Below are 18,169 nucleotides of genomic sequence, written 5' to 3'. Positions count from 1 at the left end.
TGCATGTCTGTACTGGTTGTGTTCACAGCAGAATCTCCAATAGGTAGCTGTAGGCAAAGCTCCTTCTCACCTGGGACACCATCCACTACAGCAGGTGGGGCAGACATGTTGGATGGCAGCATGGTATACTGGGATTTCTCCACCAGTACTAGCTTTGCTGGTTTGTATCTCCTCTGCCCATCCACAGGGATTTCTGATGGATCATCAGTGAATGCAAACTTATCTGCTCTCAGGGGTGACTCCATCTCCTGGATAAATGTCAGGGATCCATGCCCACTCTCAACCCCCTGGCTGGTTGCCGCTGGCGATTCCCAGTTCTGGCATGGGGGGAGAGGTGCAGAGGCAGATGGAGCCTGGTCATCCATTAACTGAGGCTGCTGATCCACAGAGCTTGCTGATGTTTGGCTGGCAAATCTCCTCTCATTATCAAATTTTTCTTTAAACACTCCGCTTCTATCTTTCAACTTTTCCAACAATAAAGATTGTTTCTTTACCTTATCTTCCAGATCCTGTAACTCAGGCTTCATGGCTGTACGATTTTTACTCCAGGCCTGGCAGTATTTGGCTCTGAAGGATTTATGTTCAGCCTTCAAAACTTTAAGCTTTTCTTCAGCTCTTCCAATCGCCCTAAAACGATTGATAACCTTCTGGCTGAAGACATCCGCATTCTCATCGGGGCCTGGACCCACAGACAGGTCCTCCACCTCCTCCTCACTAGGCCCCGTGTCATCAGGGGGATCCCTCCCAGGGCCTCCCCCAGGATCAGGCATTGTTCCTGGGCCAAGCTAGCAAGCAAGGCCCAGGCTTGAAAAGGGCTGGTTCTCACAGAGAGCTCCTTGGGTGTGTCCACCTCCTTCTTCCCACTGACCTCCAATGTAAGGAACATTCTTCCCACTGACCACCAATGTAAGGAGCATTCTTCCCACTGATCACCAATGTAAGGAGCATTCTTCCCACTGATCACCAATGTAAGGAGCATTCTTCTCCCTGACCACCAATGTAAGGGACATTCTTCCCACTGACCACCAATGTAAGGGGCATTCTTCTCCCTGACCACCAATGTAAGGGACATTCTTCCCACTGACCACCAATGTAATGGACATTCTTCCCACTGACCTCCAATGTAAGGGGCATTCTTCCCACTGATCACCAATGTAAGGGACATTCTTCTCACTGACCTCCAATGTAAGGGACATTCTTCCCACTGACCTCCAATGTAAGGGACATTCTTCCCACTGACCTCCAATGTAAGGAACATTCTTCCCACTGACCACCAATGTAAGGAGCATTCTTCCCACTGATCACCAATGTAAGGAGCATTCTTCCCACTGACCACCAATGTAAGGGGCATTCTTCTCCCTGACCACCAATGTAAGGGACATTCTTCCCACTGACCACCAATGTAAGGGACATTCTTCCCACTGACCTCCAATGTAAGGGACATTCTTCTCACTGACCACCAATGTACAGGACAAAGTTTTTTATTTACCTAAACTTAAATAAATGTAATAAAGATGTGGTAGACGCATTCCTTTCCTTGATTTTCACTCGGTGATCCCACCAATAAGACGCTTCCTGTCCCAGGGTGTGGAGGAGCGGCTCTGTCACCCCAGGACTACAGAACACCTCCCCCTCTTCTCATATTTATTACATAGGAAGTGCTGGATACAATGTAACTGATGAGAGAGCAGCACAGGAAAATGATCCGCTCACAAGATTTCTGGCGGGATCGTCAACTGGTATATCTTGCACTCATTGAACCATTATATCACGCCCTGTAATGGAGTATATAGCAGTTCATAGCCGGGGTGTACATACTATATTCTTTCTTTTTTTTTTTGTTCTTTAATTTGCCTTTGGTGGGAGGTGTGATTGGCGCTGCTCCTCACAGTGGCGGTAGTAGAAAAGGGTGGCAAAGTCCGCGTTTATAATATCTGTACGACAATATTAGATGGCGCGAGTCCTCCATATCTAGACCCCCCCCCAATATGATCAGCAGGGGACTGGACATCGCTCAGCGATAGCGGCTAGTCTGATCAGTATCAGGTCCGGGCTGTGGAGGACTTCAATCTACCAGAAGACATTTCTCCCTTTCCATCTTCGGAAGCTGAACGGCTTTGCAACACCTCCAAGTCTCTGCACAGTGGCGCCCTCCCCCACTATGCGACTCCTATGTGTTGTCACCCGAATCTGCCGCCTTTTATTTGGGGGCTTCATCTTCATAAGCGATGGCGATTCCTCGGCGTCCCTCTACAGCTTTCACCACCGGGGTCTGACCCAGAGACTTGTCCAATCCCTGCCAGCTCCGGGAGGACAGGAACGAGGCTGGGGGAAGGAAGACAACACAATTTAAGTGGACCTGTCGGCATTATCAAATCACATGATGTTTGAATTACAAAAAAAAAAAAAATAAAAAAAAAAAAAGCAATAAATCTTTCTTGCCACTTACCGTACATACTCGAGTATAAGCCGACCCGAATATAAGCCGAGGCACCTAATTTTACCACAAAAAACTGGGAAAACGTATTGACTCGAGTATAAGCCTAGGGTGGGAAATGCAGCAGCTACTGGACCCAACTGGACCACCACGAGACCCAAAACAGGGGCTGCCGGCATGGTGCAGGGGCTGTGGGCATGGTACAGGAGATGCAGGGCTGTGGGCATGGTACAGGAGATGCAGGGCTGTGGGCATGGTACAGGAGATGCAGGGCTGTGGGCATGGTACAGGAGATGGTTCAGGCATGATACAGGAGATGGTACAGGCATGGCACAGGAGATGGTACAGGCATGGCACAGGAGATGGTACAGGCATGGCACAGGAGATGGTACAGGAGATGGTACAGGCATGGCACAGGAGATGGTACAGGCATGGCACAGGAGATGGTACAGGCGATGGCACAGGAGATGGTACAGGAGATGGTACAGGCATGGTACAGGAGATGGTACAGGCATGGTACAGGAGATGGTACAGGCATGGCACAGGAGATGGTACAGGAGATGGTACAGGCATGGTACAGGAGATGGTACAGGCATGGTACAGGAGATGGTACAGGCATGGTACAGGCATGGCACAGGAGATGGTGCAGGCATGGTACAGGAGATGGTGCAGGCATGGTACAGGAGATGCAGGGCTGTGGGCATGATACAGGAGACTTGCACGGACTTCATAAAATGAATGTCTATGCAAGTTGCTCCAGGTCACCCCAAAGTAGTACAGGACCCTTTTTCTAAGTCGGAGCGACTTGTGCCGCACCTATTAGAACCGTTCCTGTACTACACTATGGGACGCGACGGACCGCGACTTGTCAGGCTGACCAAGTCGCCTGACAAGTCGGACTAGTGTGAATGGAGACTTAAAGGTCACCCTCCTCACCTGTGATCTGTTTGCTTGTAATTATATAAAAGGTCAATGAGTTTCTGGACTCCTGACAGACCCTTGCATCTTTCATCCAGTGCTGCACTAGAGCTGCACGATTCTGGCCAAAATGAGAATCACGATTTTTTAGCTTGGAATAAAGATCACGATTCTCTCACGATTCTCTGTGTAACAAAAAAAAATTGGGATAACTTTACTGTTACGTTTTTTTTTTTTATTAAAGTCTATTAATAGCGTTTGAAAGACTGCTGCACAAATACAGTGTGACATAAAATATTACAACAATCGCCATTTTATTCTGTAGGGTCTCTGCTAAAAAAAATATATAAAATGTTTGGGGGTTCTAAGTACTTTTCTAGCAAAAAAAACTGATTTTAACTTGCAAGCAACGAGTGTCATAAAAAGGTCCAGTCTTTAAGAGGTTAAACTTCCTTTCTCCCTGGCAGAGGGAAGGAAAAGATACAATGTAATCATTTTTGTTTATAGTTACTGGGAGATGCTGATAGCCTTTTGCCTGGAGGCTTTTTTTTTTTTTTTTCCACAGCTGTTCTCTCTGCTATGCAGCTATGCAAGGAATCAAGCATATTTCAGGGTTAGATCGTCAGGAGGGGTGAATCGAGATCGCGATTTTCATACGATTAATCGTGCAGCTCTATGCTGCACTGACGTTTCTGGATTCTGAGTCATGGGGAAAGCTAAAGAACTGTCTGTGGGATCTGCGGGAAAAGGTAGTTGAACTGTATAAAACAGGAAAGGGATATAAAAAAGATATCCAAGGAATTGAGAATGCCAATGAGCAGTGTTCAAACTCTAATCAAGAAGTGGAGAATGAGGGGTTCTGGTGAAACCAAACCACGGTCAGGAGGACCAACTAAAATTTCAGCCACAACTGCCAGGAAAATTGTTTGAGATGCAAAGAAAAACCCACAAATAACTTCAGATGAAATCCAGGACTCTCTGAAAACATGCGGTGTGGCTGTTTCAAGATGAACAATAAGGAGGCACTTGAAGAAAGATGGGCTGCATGGTTGAGTCGCCAGAAGAAAGCCATTACTACCCAAATGCCACAAAGTATCCGGCTTACAATACGCCAAACAGCACAGAGACAGGCCTCAAACCTTCTGCCACAAAGTCATTTGGAGTGATGAGACCAAAATTGAGCTTTTTGGCCACAACCATAAACGCTACATATGGAGAGGAGTCAGCAAGGCCTATGATGAAAGCTCCACCATTCCTACTGTGAAACATGGCGGTGGATCGCTGATGTTTTGGGGATGTGTGAGCTACAAAGGCACCGGAAATTTGGTCAGAATTGATGGCAAGATGAATGCAGAATGTTATCAAAAAATACTGGAGGAAAATTTGCATTCATCAGACCAGAAGCTGCGCATGGGACGGACTTGGATGTTCCAACATGACAACAATCCTAAACACAAAGCCAAGTCCACCTGTCATTGGCTACAGCCGAGTGAAGGTTCTGGAGTGGCCATCTCAGTCTCCTGACCTCAATATCATTGAGCCAGTCTGGGGAGATCTCAAACGTGCCGTTCATGCAAGACAGCCCAAGAATTTACAGGAACTGGAGGCTTTTTGCCAGGAAGAATGGGCAGCTTTACCATCTGAGAAGATAAAGAGCCTCATCCACAAATACCACAAAAGACTTCAAGCTGTCATTGATATTAAAGGGGGCAATACACGGTATTAAGAACTGGGGTATGTAAACTTTTGATCAGGGTCATTTGGGTAGTTTCTGTTGTCATGATTTAACCGATTGCCAACCGCCGCAAGTACATATACTGCAGCGGTCAGCCCTGTGCAGGCAAAGTGACGTATGGGTACGTCACTCGCCTGTGAGCCAATAGGGGGTGAGCGCCCGCCCCCGCTCGTTCACGGACACCTCCGTGCGAGTGACCGGCGGACCCGATGTCCGCCAGTCACTCGCGATCGTCAGTTACAGAGGGAGAAAGGCAGGCGGCTGATGTAAACAAAGCCGTCTGTCATTCTCCCTTGTGTAACAGCAGAGATCATACGGTCCTGCTATGTAGGATCGTAGATCTCTGCTGTTACATGAAAAGCCACATCCAATCACAGTTAGAAGCACACCCCTAGGGACACACTTAGCCACTGCATCACTAATAAAGTTAACCCCTTCCCTGCCGGTGTCATTTTTACAGTAGCAGTGCATATATATAGCACTGATTACTGTAGTAATGTCACTGGTACCCCCAAAAGTGTAAAAAATGTCAGTCAAGGGTCCGATCTGTCCGCCGCAATGTCGCAGTCCCGCAAAAAAATAAAAAATAAAAATCGCAGATCGCCGCCATTACTCGTAAAAAGAAAAAAAAAAAAAGACAAAAATCTTTCCCTTAGTTAGTAAACGCAATAACTTTTGCGCAAACCAATCAAAATACGCTTATTGTAATTTTTTTTTACCAAACATATGTAGCAGAATACAAATTGGCCAAAAATGTAAAAAAATTTAGATTTTTAAATTTTTTTGGGGGGAATTTCATATAAAAATGTGAAAAATATTGTTATTTTTGCAAAATTGTCGCTCTTTTTTTGTTTATAGCGCATGATCAAAAAAAAAAATCGCACAGGTGATCAAATACCACCAAAAGAAAGTTCTGTTTGTGGGGAAAAAAAGGACGCGCAATTGTCCGTTAAAGTCACAGAGTGCCGAATCACAAAATAGGGCCTGGTCAGGAAGGGGGTAAAATCTTCCGGGGCTTAAGTGGTTAAAAAGAGTAAACAGTTGATTGATAATAAATGGCTTCAGCCAAACAGTAATCATGAGGGAAAGAAAAGTGTTTGTGTCATCATTCATATTCTCTGAAAAATGGCCAAGAAATCAGAAAATTCTGCCAGGGTGTGTAAACTTATGAGCACAACTGTATATTGAAGATTATGTGCGGCCTTTTGGTGATGTTGGGCCACATTTGAGGCCTCTTATAGCTCACAAGTTGTTATCCACTGGCTAAGGAGCGATCCCGGTCTCCAACTGAATCCAACTCACCTGGAGTATAAGAGGTCCCACTCAAGGACGACTTAAAACCCCACCACAGGCCGCATGTGACAAGGCTACAGGGGACCCAAGTAGGAAACTCCCCCCCACTAAATCCTTTTCAATAAACTTGATCACATAAGGAACATTACAATCAACACTGGTCCAGACTCTACCACTCCTCCTCCAATGTGTTTCACCCCAACAAGGGCTTCTGCATCCACCAGACCCAGCTCCTCCTCCTTCAATGCGTTTCATCTTGATTAAGCCCCATCTTGGGTAAAAACACATTGCTAGAGGAGGAGCAGGGTCTGGTGGATCGCAAAGCCCATCTTGGTGTGGAACACATTGGAAGAAGGGGAAGAGAAGGCTCCGGTGGACCAGGAAGCCTCTCCTGGGGTGGAACTCATTGGAAAAAGGGAAGAAGTAGGCTGTGATGAACAATGAAGCCCATCTAGGGATGGAACACATTGGAGGAAGGGAGGAGAAGGCTCTGGTGGACAGCAAAGCCCATCTTGGGATGGAACACATTGGAGGAAGGGGAGAAATAGGCTCTGGTGGATGGCAAATCCCATCTTAAAGTGGAACAAAATGGAGGAAGGGGAGGAGCAGGCTCTGGTGGACAGCAAAGCCTATCTAGAGGTGAAACACATTGGACAAAAAGGGAGGAGCAGGCTCTGGTAGATGGCGCAACCCATTTTGGGGTGGAACACATTGGATGAAGCAGAGGAGTAAGTTCTGTTGGACAGAGAAGCCCATCTGCCCAGACCCGCTCCTTCTCCTCCAATGTGTTTCACCCAAGAAGGGCTTCTCCATCCACCAGACCTAGCTCCTCCTCCTTCTCCAATAGGTTTCATCTTGATTAAGACCCTTCTGGAGTAAGAATGCATTGCAAGAGGAGCAGAGTCTGGTGGAAGGAGAAGCCCATCTTGGGGTGGAACACATTGGAGGAAGGGAGGAGAAGGCTCTGGTGGACAGCGAAGCTCATCTTGGGGTGGAACAAATCGGAGTTAGGGTAGGAGCAGGCTCTGGTAAACAGAGCCTGCTCCTACTCTAGCCCATCTAGGGGTGGAATAGGAGGAAGGGGAGGAGTAAGCTCTGGTGGACCAGGAAGCCCATCTTGGGGTCTAACAAATTGGAGGAAGGGAAGGAGTAGGTTCTGTTGGACCGGGAATCCCATCTCGAAGTGGAACACATTGGAGGAAGGGGAGAAATAGGCTCTGGTTGATGGCAAAGCCCATCTTAAAGTAGAACACATTGGAGGAAGGGGAGGAGTAAGCTCTGGTGGACAGAGAAGCTCATCTGCCCAGACCTGCTCCTTCTCCAATGTGTTTCACCCCAAGAAGTGCTTCTCCATCCACCAGACCTAGCTCCTCCTCCTTCTTTCATAGGTTTCATCTTGATTAAGACCCTTCTGGGGTAAGAATACATTGCAAGAGGAGCAGAGTCTGGTGGATGGAGAAGCCCATCTTGGGGTGGAACACATTGGAGGAAGGGAGGAGAAGGCCCTGGTGGACAGCGAAGCCCATCTTTGAGTGAAACAAATTGGAGTTAGGGTAGGAGCAGGCTGTGGTGGACAGAGAAGCCCATCTTGGGGTGGAATTTGAGGAAAGGGAGGAGTAGGCTCTGGTGAACTGGGAAGCCCATCTTCGGGTGGAACAAATTGGAGGAAGGGGAGGAGTAGGTTCTGGTGGACCGGGAAGCCCATCTTGAAGTGGAACACATTGGAGGAGCAGGCTCTGGTAGATAGTGAAGCTCATTTTGGGGTGGAACACATTGGAGGAAAGGGACAAATAGGCTCTGGTGGATGGCAAAGCCCATCTTAAAGTGGAACACATTGGAGGAAGGGGAGGAGCAGGCTCTGATGGACATACAAGCCCATCTTGGGGTGGAACACATTGGAGGAGGAGGAGCAGGCTCTGGTGGACAGCATTGTTTGTAATGCACAGTTCCCTACAGAGTAAAGTATACTGAAAAAGAAACAATTCACTGGTGGTGGTGCACAAGGCCGAATTTAGAGAGTACTGGGGTTACATTTCATTTGCGCCCAAAGTCCTACTCCCAAGGCTAGGGGGGTCACTGCACATCTTCAGCAGCACCACATTAGCATGATTGCACAGTGCCCTGCCCTATCTGCTGCACCACATCAATCATTTCCATGGTGCATCCATTTGTCCCTATGCTGCCCATGCCATGGAAATGGATGAAGTTGATCCAGGGTGAGCATTTCACTGCAAGTGCAGTGAAGATTTGAAGGTAGGACTGTAATTATAAAAACGGGGAGGCTGACTACTCTGTTGTAAAAGGGGACTCTAATGTGAAGGGGGGAGGGGGCACTTTAATGTGAAGTGGAAGGGGGGGGGGGTGGACTGCTCCCTGATATATTACTGCACCTCCAGATCAGACATACTAGATCAGGTCCTGGTGGTGCAGCTTCATTCACTATCACGTCGCCTAGTGTGCTGGATTTGTTTTTGTTCACTTGCTGATTAGTGAAGTGACCCCTTTACTTTATTTGGTGCCACCATCTAAATCTGTCCATCGCCTAGAACACCAGAGACCCGGCAACTGAACCTCCAGAGCCTGCGCTGTCAGGAATTCAAGCATTTAATTCAACAGAACAGATAAATAATGGATTTCTTACCGGCTGGTCCCAGCTCTGCCAGGGCGGTCTCCGCGTTCCTCTGTGCCAGGGCCGTCCCCACTGCCTTCTCTCCAAGGGTCTCTGTGGCCGAAAAGCGAATGGATCTCAATTCCCCGGTGATCAGAGAGACGTCAGTTCTGTCCGCGTCCTCTGGGTCAATGTCAGGGAACGGAACGTGTGCTGATCCACCTGCAACATGAACCCCCAACTGTGAGACTTCAACATTAGAGGCTCCCAATACTCTAAATCCACCAATAGAGTCATTCCGCCCCGGAATGTCAACTACCACACAACACTCCTCTGGATCAACTGGATCACAATCATATAGGATTGTGTGGTTGTATTTTCTTTACTGTCTTTTTTTTTTTTATTGGTTGAGCCAGATGGACTTGTGTCTTTTTTCAACCTATGTAACTATGACTGTCCATTCCAGTCTGGTAAACATTTTCCAGCATGATGGTCATTTTCTTACCGACTTCTGTGGTTAAGGAGACCACACTTGTCGTTGTCACACATAAAACTGGCCGATGTAACTGCTTCCCACCCACATCAATTTTAAAATAATGAACAGGCGGGAACCCCAATTTTTTTGGGAGGACATCATAGGACGTCTTCCCAAGAACGGGCCCCGCTGCGCTGCCGTGCAATCTGTCCACCGGACGCAGCGGATGACTGATCAGTGTAACGGCCTGCTGACAGTAACACAGGACTTCCCAGCTGAAGAAGTCCCGCCCACAGGACGTAACGCGTACGGGGGAAGTCACATGACCCGTAGCCAACCAGGAAGTAAACGAGCTTCGTCCATATCGCTGTTTTACATGTTTGAAAACTACTTTTATAATGTAAGTGCAATACTTTTTGATTTGAAATAAATGTCTGCATATAACGGAGAGCACTTAGATCCTGTCTTCTCTTTTGGAAAATATTTATATTGATGCGGTTGGAGTCCATGTAGAAACCAGGAGAAAAGGAGGAGGATCCAGCATAGGTTCACTATACATGCTTTACTGACCCTGTGGGGTCGCAGCCTGGAGGTGAGAGGTAGAGAGAGCTGTGGTGGTGGGATCGAGCACTATTATGTGTCATTGCATGCTATAATATCATCACCTGGGCTTCTGAATCCTAATAAGAATTCCCTACCAGCTTGCACTTTATATGGGACATTTTCTTATATGGGACATTTTTTATATTCCTATTTTCCTTTATGGACAATTGGACTGTATTGTGATTTATGCTATACCTTATATGGGATAATGGAATCTTATTGATATTTGAGATTGCGCCTACTGTGAATATTTTTGATTATGCTTAAAAGGATTTAAGGATTACCTTTTAGTGCCTGGCTGCTGATCTGAGTTTGTAATTAGGGTTCAGCGCTGAATATTCTGTTTGTAATTAATTAGAGTATATAGTAAGATGTAGAAGGTGGATGAGCTTACAATCTAACTCAGTCATTTAGAGGGGTCCACATAATTTTGATGATGGAAAAGCGCATTGTCCCACAGCAACCAATCAGAACTGAGCATCTGCTGTGCTGACTGCAGGAAACTGAAAGCTGATTGGTTTCCCCTTTCCGTAGCCCACCATTGCTTCTTACAATAGTTTACTAAATAAACCCACCAGACCAGTATAAGTAACCCCCAAAATGTCACAAAATACCTGGAAGCAGCTGTCGGAATTCAGTGACACAGCAGCCGCCCCACTCCCGTGCCGGGTTACAGGCCACCTCCATCTCATCTGGAGTCACAATGGGCCGGTAGAAATCGCTGGAGTCCAGCAAAGAGTTCTCCACACAGGCCACCAACACAAAGATGTCCACCTCCAGGAAGTTGGCCAGCTTGGCTGGGTTTAGCTTCCCCATAGACAGCATGTAACTCTTCTTCCCGGCTCGGCGGATCACCTCCTTCAGGTGGGCCAGAGCCGACAGATAGTCTGACACACCCAGAGTGCCCACCAGAATGCCGACCACCTGAGCGTCCCGAGCCTTCTCTATCAGGTAGAAGCGTTTCATCAGGGCGCGGTTGACATTCAGTCCTTCCTTCCTGCCCTCCCCGGTCTCTGGGTTGAAGCTGAAGAAGGGGCACCGTGGCCAGGTCAGCAGGAGGTTGCTGAGCGTTGGACCTTCTCCTCCGACGTAGAATAAGCTGTAGGAGTCCGGCCAGAGGGTGGGATCAGGAGAGAAGCTGCGGCCAAACCTGCGGACCTCACCAGAAGGAACATCGGTGACCCAGGAGAGCTTAGTGACTATGACACGGGGGTACGACCGGGCCAGGTGAGCTTCCAATTCACCTGCAGAGCAAAGAGTATGGAGTACAGTCATCAGATGAGAGACTTCACATCATCAATTCCAACTTATAGAGCAACCGAAATATATATCACCAACATAATCCTCCTTCCCCCTCCCTCCCCCTTTTTTTATCATCCTGAACTTTGACCTTTGATTATTTATAAATAAAATTGTTGATTTTGATTAATATGATATATATGTTGTCATGGATACATTATCTATAGGATCTGTTTTTTTACTGTACTCTATATTTCTAGTGGTGTCTGTTGTATCTGTCATGGGATCCCGAAGAAGCCCTTATCCTCAGGCGAAACGCGTAGGTCCAACCTCAGATTGACCCACATTTGATGTTATTACAGTTTTGTGAGATTAAACAATATTATATGATGTACCCGGTTTTTGATATCTTGTCTTGTTTTCACATTTTTGGATATTAATAATTTATTTATCTATCTATTTATTATATATGTTATGTCTATTTATGCCTGGTACCCCTAAATCCCTCTATATTCACCCCTGGTTCTCCTATGGGAGTATGAGGGTTGAAGTTTTTCCCTTTGTGTATAATCGCCAGCACTGTACAATGGTATACAATGTAGAAAAGCTGACACTCAATTAAGGTATAGGAGAGGATACATAGGGTGGAAGAGCTTACAATCTATTAGGGTACATATAGGAGAATATAGAGGGTAGAAGAGCTTACTATCTGTTAGTGTGTATATATATATATATATATATATAGGGATACAGAAGGTAAAAGAGCTTACAATCTATTAGGGGAATATATGGAAGGATACAGAATGTGGAAGAGCTTACAATCTATCAGGACAAACGAGAGGATACATAGGGTGGAAGAGCTTACATTCTATTAGGGTGCATATGGGGGAATTTAGAGGGTAGAAGAGCTTACCATCTGTTAGTGTATATATGAAGGGATACAGAAGCTAAAAGAGCTTACAATCTATTAGGGCAAACAAGAGGGTACAGAAGGTGAAAGAGCTTACAATCTATTAGGGGAATATATGGAAGGATACAGAAGGTGGAAGAGCTTACAATCTATTAGGGTGCATATGGGGGAAACTAGAAGGTAGAAGAGGTTACCATCTGTTAAGTGTATATATGGGGGGGCGGGATACAGAAGGTAAAAAAGCTTACAATCTATTAGGGGAATATATGGAATGATACAGAAGGTGGAAGAGCTTACAATCTATCAGGGCAAACGAGAGGATACATAGAGTGGAAGAGCTTACAATCTATTAGGGTACACATGGGAGAATATAGAGGGTAGAAGAGCTTACCATCTGTTAGTGTATATATGGAGGGATAAAGAAGGTAAAAGAGCTTACAATCTTTTAGGGGAATATATGGAAGGATACAGACGGTAAAAGAGCTTACAATCTATTAGGGGAATATATGGAAGGATACCGAAGGTGGAAGAGCTTACAATCTATCAGGGCAAACGAGAGAATACATAGGGTGGAAGAGCTTACAATCTAATCTATTAGGGGAATATAGAAGGTAGAAGAGCTTACCATCTGCTAAGTATATATATGGGAGGGGGATATAGAAAGTAAAAGAGCTTACAATCTATTAGGGGAATATATGTAAGGATACAGAAGGTGGAAGAGCTTACAATCTATCATGGCAAACGAGAGGGTACAGAAGGTGAAAGAGCTTACAATCTATAAGGGTGCATATGAGGGAATATAGAAGGTAGAAGAGCTTACCATCTGTTAATTGTATATATGGGGGGGGGGGATACAGAAGGTAAAAAAACGTACAATCTATTAGGGGAATATACGGAATGATACAGAAGGTGGAAGAGCTTACAATCTATTCGATCCCCTGCTGATTTTGTACGTTTGCCCACTGACAAAGAGATGATCAGTCTATAATTTTATTGGTCGGTTTATTTTATCAGTAAGAGACAGAATAACAACAAAAATATCCAGAACGCATTTCAAAAAAGTTATAAATTGATTTGCATTTTAATGAGTGAAATAAGTATTTGATCCCCTATTAATCAGCAAGATTTCTGTCTCCCAGGTGTCTTCTATACAGGTAATGAGCTGAGATTAGGAGGACTCTCTTAAAGGGAGTGCTCCTAATCTCAGCTTGCTACCTGTATAAAAGACACCTGTCCACAGAATCAATCAGATTCCAATCTCTCCACCATGGCCAAGACCAAAGAGCTGTCCAAAGATGTCAGGGAGAAGATTGTAGACCTACACAAGGCTAGAATGGCTACAAGACCATCGCCAAGAAGCTTGGTGAGAGGGTGACAACAGTTGGTGCGATTATTCCCAAATGGAAGAAACACAAAATAACTGTCAGTCTCCCTCGGTCCGGGGCTCCATGGAAGATCTCACCTCGTGGAGTTTCAATGATGATGAGAACGGTGAGGAATCAGCCCAGAACTACACGGGAGAATCTTGTCAATGATCTCAAGGCAGCTGGGACCATAGTCACCAAGAAAACAAATGGTAACACTACGCTGTGAAGGACTGAAATCCTGCAGCGCCCACAAGGGCCCCCTGCTCAGGAAATCACATTGTACAGCCCGAGTGAAGTTTGCTAATGAACATCTGAATGATTCAGAGGAGAATTGGGTGAAAGTGTTGTGGTCAGATGAGACCAAAATCGAGCTCTTTGGCATCAACTCGCCGTGTTTGGAGGAGAAGGAATGCTGCCTAAGGGGACAAGACAGCTTAAACGCATCAAAGGGTTGATGGACGGGGCCATGTACCATCAAATCTTGGGTGAGAACCCCCTTCCCTCAGCCAGGGCATTGAAAATGGGCCATGGAAGAGTTTTCCACCATGACAATGACCCAAAACACACGGCCAAGGCAACAAAGGAGTGGCTCAAGAAGGAGTACATAAAGGTCCTAGGGTGGCCTAGCCAGTCTCCAGACCTTAATCCCATAGAAAATCTGTGGAGGGAGCTGAAGGTTCGAGTTACCAAACGTCATCCTGGAAACCTTAATGACTTGGAGAGGATCTGCAAAGAGGAGTGGGACAAAATCCCTCCTGAGATGTGTGCAAACCTGGAGGCCGACTACAAGAAACCTCTGTTATTGCCAAAAGGATTCCTCCACCAACTACTACCATAAGTCATGTTTTGTGAAGGGGTCAAATACTTATTTCACTCATTAAAATGCAAATCAATTTATAACTTTTTTGAAATGCTTTTTTCTGGATATTTTTGTTGTTATTCCGTCTCTCACTGGTAAAATAAACCGACCAATAAAATTATAGACTGATCATTTCTTTGTCAGTGGGCAAACTTACAAAAATCAGCAGGGGATCAAATACTTTTTTCCCTCACTGTATATAAGAAGGGAAACAGACGGTAGAAGAGCTTACAATCTATTAAGGTATATTTGGGAGAATACAGAAGGTAGAAGAGCTTACAATCTTTTAGGATATATATGGGAGGATACAGAAGGTAGAAGAGCTTACAATCTATTAGGGTATATTTGGGAGGATACAGAAAGTAGAAGAGCTTACAATCTATTAATGTATATATGGGAGGATACAGAAGGTAGAAGAGCTTACAATCTTTTTTGGGGTATATATGGGAGGATACAGAGGGTAGAAGAGCTTACAAACTATTAGGATATATATGGGGGGGGGGGATACAGAAGGTAGAAGAGCTTACAATCTTTTTTGGGGTATATATGGGAGGATACAGAGGGTAGAAGAGCTTACAAACTATTAGGATATATATGGGGGGGGGATACAGAAGGTAGAAGAGCTTACAATCTATTAGGGAATATATGGGAGGATACAGAAGGTAGAAGAGCTTACAATCTATTAGGTTATATAATGGAGGATAAAGAAGGTAGGAGAGCTTACAATCTATTAGTGTATATATGGGAGGATACAGAAGGTAGAAGAGCTTAAAATCTATTAGGTTAGAAGGTAGAAGAGCTTACAATCTATTAGGATACATATGGGAGGATACAGAAGGTAGAAGAGCTTACAATCTTTTAGGATATATTATGGAGGATACAGAAGGTAGAAGAGCTTACAATCTTTTTTGGGGTATATATGGGAGGATACAGAAGGTAGAAGAGCTTACAATCTATTAGTGTATATATGGGAGGATACAGAAGGTAGAAGAGCTTACAATCTATTAGGGTACATATGGGAGGATACAGAAAGTAGAAGAGCTTACAATCTATTAGGGTACATATGGGAGGATACAGAAAGTAGAAGAGCTTACAATCTATTAGGGTATATAAGGGAGAATACAGAAGGTAGAAGAGCTTACAATCTATTAGTGTATATATGGGAGGATACAGAAGGTAGAAGAGCTTAAAATCTATTAGGTTAGAAGGTAGAAGAGCTTACAATCTATTAGGATACATATGGGAGGATACAGAAGGTAGAAGAGCTTACAATCTTTTAGGATATATTATGGAGGATACAGAAGGTAGAAGAGCTTACAATCTTTTTTGGGGTATATATGGGAGGATACAGAAGGTAGAAGAGCTTACAATCTATTAGTGTATATATGGGAGGATACAGAAGGTAGAAGAGCTTACAATCTATTAGGGTATATATGGGAGGATACAGAAGATAGAAGAGCTTACAATCTATTAGGGTACATATGGGAGGATACAGAAAGTAGAAGAGCTTACAATCTATTAGGGTATATAAGGGAGAATACAGAAGGTAGAAGAGCTTACAATCTATTAGGGTATATATGGGAGGATACAGAAGATAGAAGAGCTTACAATCTATTAGGGTACATATGGGAGGATACAGAAAGTAGAAGAGCTTACAATCTATTAGGGTACATATGGGAGGATACAGATGGTAGAAGAGCTTACAACCTATTAGGGTATATAAGGGAGAATACAGAAGGTAGAGAAGCTTACAATCTATTAGGGTATATATGGGGGGATACAGAAGGTAGAAGAGCTTACAATCCTTTAGGGTACATATATTGAAAGGATACAGAAAAGTGAAAGTGTATAAATAGAGTATAACGAAGGAGGCAGAAGAGCTTACAATCTTTTAGGCACCAGCACATTACAATCAGGATATTTACCCAGAAAATGTTCATACACCACATCACTGAAAACCACCACCGGCGTCTGAGGGTCCGGGAAGAAGTTCTGAAAACTCTCCACACACAGCTTTACATCCACCGCTTTACCACCAAAAACATACATGACGGGCAGCCGGTTGCTCGGGCTCAGACACGCCCTGCCGTAATGTATGAGGATTTCACCACCAACGTGTTCTGCAGCCACTTCATCCACACAGCAACTGCCGGGAGCAAAAGACAGGAAATACGGTTATTGCTGGACCTAACACTCACACATGGTCTGTACAGGATAACTGACATTTCATCCCCCCCCCCACCAATCCTACTGACCCCCCCCCACCAATCCTACTGACCCCTCTGCGCCCCACCAATCCTACTGACCCCCCCCCCACCAATCCTACTGACCCCCCTCCCCACAATCCTACTGACCCCCCCCCCACTAATCCTACTGACCCCCCTCCCCACAATCCTACTGACCTGGCGAATGTCAGTACAATCACTGCAGAGAAAGATTGCCTGATCTCTGCAGCGCGACTTTGATCTGACGTATACACTTTCTGGCAATTAGTTGCATCAAAAGTCGCATCAAAGTAGCGCAAGCACCTTTTCAAAGTCGCTGCCTATTAGAAGGTAAATATATACTTTTGTGGAAGGGGTTAAAATATCGTGCAATAAAAATACTAGTGTGCAATTATATGTAAAACACTGCGAATAAACCTATGTAGAAACGTTGTATAAAAAAATTATATAAAAAAGTTATCCAAGCATTATCTTATAAAATAAATAAAGATAAAAATAGATACATAAGTTGTGAGCATAAAGTGATATGTGCAATCAAAAAAGATGACAATAAACAAAGTGCCAGTGTAAAAAATCCAGTGAAAACACCAAAAGTATTAAATATATATATATTAACTCAAAAAAAGTCCAGTGTTTTACATATAATTGCACACTAGTATTTTTATTGCACGATATTTTAACCCCTTCAACAAGAGTATATATTTACCTTCTAATAGGCAGCGCCATTTTACCTCGTTTTACTTCTTCATTGTACGATATAGCCCATTGGACTATATTTTGGGGTAGGCTGCAGCCTAGCTTACATCCATAAGTGTGGAATTTTTATCTCTTTTACCTTTTCAAAGTTGCTTCAACATTAACCACTTCTGGACCGGACAGATTTCCCCCCTTAATGACCAGGCCATTTGTTGCGATTCGGCACTGCGTTACTTTAACGGACAATTGCGCGGTCTTGCAACACCATACCCAAATTAAATTTACGTCCTTTTTTTCCCACAAATAGAGCTTTCTTTTGGTGGTATTTGATCACCTCTGCAATTTTTTTTTTTTTGCACTATAAACAAAAAAAAGAGCGACAATTCTGAAAAAAAAATATAGATATTTTTCACTTTCTGCAAATTAACATTTCCAATTAAAAAGAAAAAATTAAAAATTTAATATTTTTTCATCATTTTAGGCCAATTTGTTTTCTGCTACATATTTTTGGTTAAAAAAAAATCCCAACAAGCGTATTTTGATTGGTTTGCGCAAAAGTTATTGCGTTTACTAACTACGGGAAAGATTTTTGTCATTTTTGGTGTTTTTTTTTTAAACGAGTAATGGCGGCGATCTGCGATTTTTTTTGCGGGACTGCGACATTGCGGCGGACAGATCGGACCCTTGACTGACATTTTTGACACTTTTGGGAGTACCAGTGACATTACTGCTGTAATCAGTGCTATACATATGCACTGTTACTGTAAAAATGACACTGGCAGGGAAGGGGTTAATTTTATTGGA

General features: G+C 44.3%; 1 protein-coding gene across 2 annotated transcripts in view; it reads right to left on the bottom strand.

The window, feature by feature from the left end:
- The window catches only part of DPH2 (diphthamide biosynthesis 2), a 325,835-nt gene that overhangs the window by 290,116 nt on the left and 17,550 nt on the right, over positions 1-18,169 (bottom strand). Inside the window, exons 4-7 of one of the 2 annotated variants that reach the window (XM_082265012.1) lie at positions 16,370-16,590; positions 10,684-11,313; positions 9,025-9,213; positions 2,161-2,325 (exon numbers count right to left, since the gene is read on the bottom strand). In XM_082265012.1, the coding sequence (XP_082121138.1) occupies positions 2,201-2,325; positions 9,025-9,213; positions 10,684-11,313; positions 16,370-16,590 (1,165 nt within the window). In that variant the 3' untranslated portion in view covers positions 2,161-2,200. Of the gene's footprint in view, positions 1-2,097; positions 2,326-9,024; positions 9,214-10,683; positions 11,314-16,369; positions 16,591-18,169 lie in introns of those variants that run through there. The other variant, XM_082265011.1, reaches the window with a different exon arrangement.

This window comes from Pelophylax lessonae (genome assembly GCF_965119305.1).
Source record: "Pelophylax lessonae genome assembly, chromosome: 8".
NCBI classification, from domain to species: Eukaryota; Metazoa; Chordata; class Amphibia; order Anura; family Ranidae; genus Pelophylax; species Pelophylax lessonae.
Note: the sequence above shows the minus strand (reverse complement) of the source record. Positions and strands in the feature narration are given on the sequence as shown.